Source organism: Chelonoidis abingdonii, chromosome 2 (genome assembly GCF_003597395.2).
Source record: "Chelonoidis abingdonii isolate Lonesome George chromosome 2, CheloAbing_2.0, whole genome shotgun sequence".
In the NCBI taxonomy this organism is placed as follows: Eukaryota; Metazoa; Chordata; order Testudines; family Testudinidae; genus Chelonoidis; species Chelonoidis abingdonii.
Window position 1 is genome coordinate 234,876,281 of NC_133770.1, and position 9,662 is coordinate 234,885,942.

At 40.4% G+C, this 9,662-nt stretch overlaps 1 protein-coding gene across 1 annotated transcript in view; it reads right to left on the bottom strand.

Annotated features, from left to right (window-relative positions):
- The window catches only part of CA8 (carbonic anhydrase 8), a 48,007-nt gene extending 39,919 nt beyond the window's left edge, over positions 1-8,088 (bottom strand). The window contains exons 1-3 of the mRNA XM_032785417.2: positions 7,923-8,088; positions 7,007-7,198; positions 3,128-3,252 (exon numbers count right to left, since the gene is read on the bottom strand). Coding sequence (XP_032641308.1) covers positions 3,128-3,252; positions 7,007-7,198; positions 7,923-8,001 — 396 coding nt within the window. The 5' untranslated portion in view covers positions 8,002-8,088. The remainder of the gene's footprint in view (positions 1-3,127; positions 3,253-7,006; positions 7,199-7,922) is intronic.
- Positions 8,089-9,662: the final 1,574 nt, after the last annotated feature.

Consider the following 9,662-nt stretch of genomic DNA (forward strand, 5'->3'; position numbering starts at 1 on the left):
TACAAGGGTTTCAATTAAAATGATAGCATATATATTAAAGTCAACATTTTGATTTCTTCCATTAGGGAAGCTGAAAAAACAAGACTTTACCAAATTTCTGATAATAATAAAAATAACAACAAATTTAGCCTCTGAGTCACATGAACAGCAGTTTTGTTAAAACAACATGGTAAATGATCTCAAGTGTTTGTCCCAGAGGTTACAATACAAACCTAATTTGCTAATCTATTTAGCCATGAACCTGAACATCCTAACCCTGTGCAAGATTCCAAGATGTCTAGTTAGAAAATAATAGATTGTTACACTTCGAGATACAGGATATTGCTTAATTCCTATCTAATAGTTATATCAAGGGTAAAGAACCAGAGGAAGGAACTAAGCAGTAATCTTCTTCCAAACATTGAGAAGTAACATTCCTGTCTAAAGTCAGACTTTACGAGAGTTGTTACACTGATATTCTGTAGCTGTTCTGTAATAGCTGGCCCAGTTTATTAATGTAAGGGTGTGTAAGATGGTTCCTATATCTTAGAGTCAGAATTCAAAATCAAACTGCTGCTCTGATCAATAAATACAGAGAGCCATATCAGATATATCAGTTGAAATCCAGAGTTACTACATTGGCTTCAATAGAATTACTCTGGATTTTAATGGAATAATAAAGATTACAATCTGGTCCCAGTTTGGTGTGTTGCTAATAGATTTAGTAAAAACCATGCAGTTTTGTTTATCTTATGTTCATACGCTTGGTTTGTGTCCTCCTGAAAGTCTTATCATCCAATGTTTTTTTTATTATCAGTGACAGAAATGAATTTCACGCTTCTAAGGCAAAAATCAGCATTTGGGGCAGACATTCTCTTCTAATGGAAAAGTCAGGCACAGCTATCAAGGGCCTGATTCTCAGGCTTGCTTTTGTATATACACATTTACACATACACACTACAAGATGAGAACACATACTCCACAGATGGGTATGCAACTGGACAGACTCCTATCACTATCTATTAGTATACACATTAAATTACTGTTACCTACCAACCCACTGAAAATGAGGCCCTAAACTACATACTATGACCACCAGCTCCTGAACAAAAAGATGCCCATATAACAGGCAAGAAAATAGCTTTACTGACCAAAGTGACTGTTCGTGATAAAAGTAATGTGTGGAAATCCCTGGAATGAAGACAGTGATTAGAATCCCATGTTCTGTAAGCAGTGACATAGATCACACTATTGAAGGGACATATATATTTATCATGAGCACCTGCTTTCACCCTCCTCAATTTTTTACAGTATGATATTTGGACCAAAATTTAGCTGCCCTGTATGCCTAAGACTAGAAAACTCACAGGTAGAAGGGGAATATGGAGCAGAAGTTTTCTACAGAGAGTGTGGTTCCTTCACCATTTCAATCTCCCCAAAAGACATGCAAAGAAGTCACTCTACAGGCTGTCAAAGCAAGATAGTGTGGGAATAAGGGACATGGGGTTACGGCCTGTATATCTGTCTGTACATGACTCCTAACCCAAGAGTGGTAACTTCCCACAAGAGAAGAGTAATCTACTTGGGGACCTGCATGTAAGGCTGCACGTTTATGCTGCTTTTACAATGTATTTAAAATAAATCAATAAATCTTATCTTCTAGCCATTAGACCTATCCTACTGTCACCAGTAAGCAAGATCCTAGAATAAGAACTTAGCCAAAAATGGCTTTGATGCAAAAGATGAGGTGGAAGCCAATTTGCTCTTCTATAGATCTATATACACACTTCTGTGCTAACTGTAATGAAATCTTGGGTTTGACATCCCTCACTTTGTCAGGAAGTTTTAGCACAGCTGTCATGCTGCCCTTGAAGGAGGTTCCCACAGAGGCTGATCAGATCTGTTGGCTAATCCCTGGACCTTTTTCATGACTTGCCTCTATGCTGACCCTTTTTTTACATACTGATTTATTTTTTAAATAGACATTAACTTACTGGAGGAAGGTTTGCTTTATATTGTATCAGTTGCCCACTGCCACAAGGGGCCACTAGAACTGCTTTGGCATGGGGATGCATCTATACAGCATCCAGTAAAAGGTGATGTAGAAGCTGTTACTCTGGCCCTACATTACCTGGTGAGTCCCCCATGTTGGGGTAACTTTCCTGAAGCCAATTCTGCAGTGGACTGATGCAAAACAGTCACAGCAGAGGCCAAGATCTGATCAATGTTCCTAACTTAGTTATTTAAGCTACACATTAAACTTGTATCTAGTCCACAAGTTCGTGTGGATTTTTATATTTATTTTTTAAATAAATGCTGATTTTTATCCTTTTTCTTTTAAAAAATTCTGCTCCGGCAGAGTGGGCTCCATGTGTAACCAGTCAGTAACAAATGCCCAAGCATTTGAAGAGGAGAGCATAAATGGATAGGAAATTCCAATTTGAGCTTCTAAGGGATTATGATAAACAGCAAGGCAAAAATAATTTTAAAACCTCTGAAAAAAGGCTGGAAGTTCCTTATAATACAAAAGATGAAGTGCACAGTAAATGAAAATACTGGAATGATCTTCTGCAGCACAATTGCAATCGTGGACATAAAGTTGAGTATCTGTGGAACAGGTCACATTTTAAGATTGCAGAACATTTGTATCCTTCTTTCCAAAGCTGAGCTTCATTCTATGCTATAATTATATAGAAGAATTTCATATATCCTCCAGTTTTCAGATGTCTAAGGCTTTTCATGAACAATTTATTTATGCTTTTTAAAAACTAGTTTGTTATTTAATTATTATTTATCATGGAAAGGTTTCCAACAGCTATTTCCCCACAACTATAGCTATTAGTCCAGGTGACATAGGAAGTGTTGAAATAGCAGATCTTGTTAGAATGCTAATATTATTAAGACAGAAGTTAATAGTTCTGCAAGTTAACTTTATGGCCAATTAATCATGCAATATGATGAATGCTAGAGGCACATTACTAAAGACTCAAATCTCAATTTACTGGCATTAAAGCACACTTCAGCAGACGGTTTTTCATATGAAAAATGCTGGGCTAAAATAAAAGCTGTTTTGAACTACCAGGTTTTCAAGCAATGTTTAACATCTTGTGCATAGCACAGGTTTTTTGTAACGTGATGTCATTCTTACCTCCATGGGAAAAGCTTTAAAATTAACAGTGTGTTCAGAGCCACGCTGGTTTTCTCTCCCCCAGTGAAACTGAACATCATGTAGTTCAAATTCATGTCCCCGAGGTAAAGGCCCACCAACTAACACTGAAAAAGAACACAAATGAAGACATACTTAGTTTTCCAAGCAAACAAGCTGCTGAGTATCTTGTCCACAAACAATTGGGAGATTGTTGCAAACTTCTTTATTACCATCTATCTAAGAGAGAATGGGAGCAAAGTTACCATACCTGCTGTCTTTTCTCCTGTGTTATTACTCATCTGCAGAATCCCAATTCGTTCTCAGTTATATAATGCTATTAAAATGGTATTATCCTGCATTCTGAGTTTTACAAGGTGGAACAGCTAGTCACATTGCAAGATAAAAGCACTGTATGCTTATCACTCCAAAGAGTGAATAGGTTTATAGATTGATAACCAAACAGAAGCTCTGTGTTCTAACCAGGTGATGTGGTTTCCTTCTGGTGTCAAACTGCTTAATTGACTTGTAGCTGTACAAATTCCTCGCCGGCATCACCTATGTTTGTTGTGCAGAAATTGGTCATGAAACTCTGGCATTCTTGGCTGCCAATATTTTGTTAGATAATGATATTTTGATAGACAACACCTGCCAGGCTTGTGAGATACAGGTTGCCCTTATGTTCCATGAGCTCATAATAAATAATCTTAAGATACAATATCAACACTATACTATATTTACTTAAAGTAAACCAGTAGGAAGATGCTTCACAGTACTCTAGACCGCCAGAATATTCTTACTGCTGTTTCTAAAACCCACAGTTGTGAATGTGGGATAATGTTTTAAAATTAAACAACAAAAGATCCATCCCTCAGTCATAAAAAATGAAAAGAAGTACAAATTATAACTTGAACATTTGACATTAATGTATCTATTCACAATGGTATATACACATAGGTACACACATCTGAAGCCAAACTTTGGCCCTTGCTTCCATCCATACCAGAGTTTGGTCCAGTGAGTCCTGAAGCTGCTTAGGACCAAATATTGCCTTCAGGTACATGCTTAAAACTCTTCACTGAAATCAGTAGGAGTAATGTTCTCATATACAAGGGCAGATTTGGGGCTTAGAGTGCTTACAGGTCTGCTCCAAAGCCTATCAAACTCTAGTCTCTCACTGTCTTCAGTGTGATAAACATTGAGGAAACAACATGTCCAGAATACAGCAAAATCTGATAATGTGTTATATTAATATTATATCTTTAATAACACATTTTTTTTGTTGAAAGGAAATATTATTCCCATTATGTGTGTGACTGGAAGTGCTCTCTACTGTAATAGTGTTTTGGATCTACAGGACCATCACTAAACCTATCTTTGAGGCTTAATTCATAACACTCATCTCATGTTAAGAGTATTTATTATCAGTGCATAGAACATATTCGTGTGCACTTTGCCTCTCTGCAACATGTGAGTCCCTATTGGAAAATCATTCTGAAACTGAAACTGTCAGTCCTTGCAGAATATACTTGACCTGCATGGTCAAAGAAGTGTTTCTGCTAGTAGAATACCCTCTAAAATATTTCTGAAATATTCAAGGCAGCTCACAATCATATCTATTCTCCTCCATTGTAAAGTCAGTCATGCTTTCTCCATCTTATATATCATACATGCACAGTGCCCAAACTGGATGCAACCTGTAAAACGTTTACAATGTCAAATGAAGAGTCTGAATGTATGTTCTGAATTAAGGATCAAAAGAACCATCATTAATGATAGCTCTATAGATGACAATATGTGCACTGTGCAATGATGCAGCTGAAAAATGTACAGTCTGAAATGGAATAACCATTGATTTTAATATATATTTTACTCATTCCACTTTATATATTTGTAGGCTTTTCTATAGCCACTACGCCATGTATATGGGAACCTTTTATACATTAATTGGCCATATTTTCAAAAGTGCTCAGTGCTCACGAGCTCCCATTTAGAAAATCTGGCTAAATGGATTTGTCTTCACAGCACCCCATGAGGTGGCAAGCTGTGGGAGCCGCAGCAAGATCCTGGGTTTGGCCAGTTTAGGGAACTGGACACAGAGGAGTTCTATTGTTGTTAGTCTTAAGCTTAAGGGAGCTTATTAACTCTTTTCTCCCCCTCCTGGAGGCAGAAGACCTACACCTGTAATGGAAGATATACCCTGATTTTACAGATGGAGAACGGGGACACAGAGAGATTAAGTGACAGGAACAGACCTAGGAACAGAAGATGGGACTTAACTGAGACTCCCAGCTTATTTCCCACATGTCACCAAAGACAGTAACAGTTGGGCATTGTCACTCTGAATTCACGCTGGTGACCTAGAGGTCACTGCACTGCTTTTCAAGGACCCCATGTCCAGACATGTATAACTTTTAACTCTCTGTAAAAATCCCCCACAACAGAAGTTTCCAAACTATGGCCCATGTATCACTGGTGGCCCTCAGAACACTTTCTGTGGTGAACTGACTGGTCACATCATGCAAGTTTTCATCCTTGTTAAAATACAGTAAACATCATACTTTCTGAATTATTAACATTAATCCCTAGTGCTATCTTGACAGACTAAAGCTCATCTCAAAGATGTACATTGCATGCCTGTTTCTCCTTCCACTGTACAAATCCACCACCTATATTATTGGTTTGATGAAAATAAACATCATAGGCCAGATCCTCGGCCCTTGCTCTGACCTCTTTGCACTAACGGAGCAGCGGGGAATTCCCCCAGAACAGGTGAATAACCAGCTGACATAAAGTAGCTTTGAGTAGGTGGCTTGTCAGGCATGGCTGGAAAGCCTTGGGCTGTAGCAATCTTGTGCTTCATAACAGCCTCTACAAGGCTGTTACCAGACAACACAGTTCTGAGACTCCTCTTACTTCATGCAGGGTATGAACTGGCCCCTGTCCACAGGACTGGAACGTCATTAATTAAGATTGCCTCTCTCCACCTTCCCTCCTGACTTTTAAGTCCTCCACTTAGCATAGCTAATCCAGATGCAAAGTTCTGATCACAGAATTCCTCACCCAGGATTTCAACTTTCAGTTAAGCTGGAAATGGTGTTTTTATTGCTTTCTAGTTTTGTTTTGTTTTTTTTTTGGGGGGGGCAAATACTGATGCAATACCCTTTACAGTTGAAGGCTTATCAACATCCTAAGTATAATTCAAGCATCTTATCCTAAATGAACCATCAAGGTCCACAATTATCCATATAATGCATTATCAAAAGCCATGGAAGTCAATGGAAAACTTCTGTTGATTTCCATAGACTTTGGATCAGGTCCACAGTTTCTGTCAGTTATAAGTATAAAATACAATTTGGGTTCCACAACATCTTAGTTATATTCTGGACAATTTCTAAACTTCAGACACTGTTGGCCCAAGTGAATTAGGGTCACACCATCATAAGCGGAAATTTTGAATAATGCTGCATGTTGTGAACCAGGCTGGCATCAGCAAACTTTCTTGACATAATGATTAATTATTAGATTTCTAACAGAAGCAAACTTTCTTGACATAAGGATTAGTTATTAGATTTCTAACAGAAGCAAACGTTCTTGACATAAGGATTAATTGTTAAATTTCTAACAGTGTCACAAAAATGAATGTCCAGTTTTGGACCACAACAATCAAGCTACCCACAAAGCTCACTCCTGCTTCCATTAAAGTCAGTGGCAAAACTACTATTGACTAAAATGATGTAGGATCTGGATCATAGCTCATTTATAGAGGTGAATGTTCTTTCTCAGTTCAGTTACTGTGCAGAGAATATTCCTTAAGACAATCTAAACTTTATCATCCATTTTATTGTGTTGGAAAAAAATGTAAACAATGATTAAGCATACCTGATTTTGACTTAAGGACAATTTGAATGGAATGTCCATCATTAATTACTTCGCAGTCACGGCAAACAACATAGTTGGGTGATAAACGCACTTCTAGTAGTGAGGGGTCATATTTGGCTTCTCTTGAATTCAAGTTAATAGGAGACTGGTATTCTCCATTAGCATCAGGAAAGATCAACCCCCATTCGACTCCTAAAAATAAAATGAAAAGCTAGCATGTGGAAATAAAATTACTGTTTTTCATGAAAGACATGCAGCTTTAACCTTTACATACATGCATGCATATATAATTGAAGGGATTATATAATATAATTAAAGGGACACTGTCAAAAAAATGCTGTTACTTATACCCTTTAGATAGTTCAACATGAATGTATTTTTAAAATCCATTGACTACTCATAATTTATTATCTGTTTCCCTTTTTTTTTTGCATTTCTCTGAACTTGGACAATGAAATCAGCTAAATTAGTTCTACTTTGTTTTATAGTCGGTTTCACTATCAGGTTCTTAGTGCTGCAGTGTCTGGATTTTAAAGGCAGCAGAGGAATATTTGTTTATTTTTAAAATACCTGATTTCTCCTGTTAGGTTTTTGTTTGTTTGTTTGTCTAATGGGGAAAATATTTCTGTTGGTCTTAGGTTGCATAAAGGGGTGTTTGTACTACATATGGATTTGGGGACAAATGAAAGTTGGCAGTGTCCCTTGACACCATGATCTCAGCTTCGATATTACCCTGAAAGTGTAGCTGCTAAAGAGCCAGCGTTACGAGGTGTGATGATGGTCTGCATGTCACTGTACTTTGCCTTTCCATAGGTGAAAGTAAACGTCCCTTTCTCCCCCGCACAACGAAACTTCTCCTTCCTTCAGCCCCAGCCAGCAGCTCGGGGAGCCAGCTGCCTTCCCCCCGTCTCCTTACCTTCCTCGTAGCCCCACTCCAAAGCCTCCTCCTTCTGCGGGAAGGACTCGGGTTTCTCAATGAAGCTCTTGTCAGCCATGGGCAGCTTCTCCACACCTGCTGTGTCCCTCGGAGCGTCCCGGGGTCTCCCTCTCTGAGCGGGGCTGCCTGTTCACTTCGGACGGGAGAGGGGGGTTAGTTTGCAGCTCTCTAGGCGCGCGCGCGCGTGTGCGTGTGTGTGTGTGTGTCAAGCAGTGGCTGTGGTTTGGTTTGCAGAGCAGCCGGTGTGTCTTTCTGCGGCACACACACAGCCGGCGGGCGGGGGTTCTGGGACTGTAACACTTTGTATAACTCTCTGAGGTGATTAGACAGGTTAGAATTCTGCCTACTCTGTGCGGAGATGTCCTGAGACGGAGCTGTGAGGACAATAGTGGAGAGAAAATCAACGGGCGGGGGAGAGACTGTAGTCTGAGTAGACCGACAGGTAGATACTACACAGACATACAGGCGCTGCTGTAAACGGAGTGGGATGATACAGTTGATCTGTCCCTGTGTCCGTCTGTCTGGCGATGCTGCAAGCAGGATTATACTGCAGGTAGATTTAGCTAATACAAAAACTCCAGTGAGTGTGTATTGGGGCTGTACTGAAGCCTTCCCATTGGCAGCAGCTCATAGGCAGATATGAGATCAGATGTGAACTCTTGCAAGAAGCAATGGGCTAAATCCCAGCAAGGGTCGTTTAGGGTGGACATTAGGAAAACTTCCTAACTGTCAGGGCGGTTAAGCACTGGAATAAATTGCCTAGGGAAGCTGTGACTCTCTGTCACTGGAGGTTTTTAAGAACACATTAGAACACCTGTCAGAAATGGTCTAGTTATTATGTCGTCCTGGCCTGCCTGCAGGGGACTGGACTAGATGACTACTTGAGGACCTTCCCAGTCCTACTTTTCTCTGAGTCTTACCTGACTCTGATCACAGGTCTGATCTTCTCCCTGTAGCCCCCACCTCTGTCCCCCATCACCATCTCTGTTTCCTTCTCACTCTTTCTTCCCCCTCATACCTGTAAATATCCTCACAATCTCAACTGTCCCTAACCAGAGCTGGATTAAGGTAGCTGAGGATCCTAGACACACCCACTGAGAGAATCCCAGAGGTGGCCCCACTCCATCCCACAAGATTCTGCCCCTATTTAGACTCTAAACTCCTTGGGACAAGGTCTTTTTGTTCTGTGTTTTTCCAGCACCTAGAACAAAAGGGTCCTGCTCCCTGACTGGGTCCTGCTCCTAGCTGCTATGATAATAAAAACAATAAATAATCATAATGCTTGTGTTGGTGATAAAAGGGGTCTTCAAATAGGCTGATGGGGCCCACTGCCTGTTCAGAAACCCCAGCTATGGCTGCTTTTCAGGGAGGCTGGGGCCTCCTTGTTCCCTAGTCCAGTATTCCCCATACTTGGGTAGGCTGAGTGCACCTAGGAAGAAGGAGGCCTCAGCCCTTCCCACTCCAGCAGAGTGTTCAGTATTGGGCAGCACGCAGTTTGAGGGAGGTCCCCCCACACACAAACAGGACCCCCCCCCCCCAATCTAGGTGTGGCAGGCAGCCTCCTCACAGGGCCCAGCACCTAAAGCACCTGTGGAGGTGACAACCCTCAGCTCTGGTGGGGGGAAGTGAACCAGTCTCATCACACGGCTCCCTGTTTCATAAGATGAAAAGTGATCCAGGCCATTGCACAAGCTGCACCAGTGGCAATTGAGTAGGAGG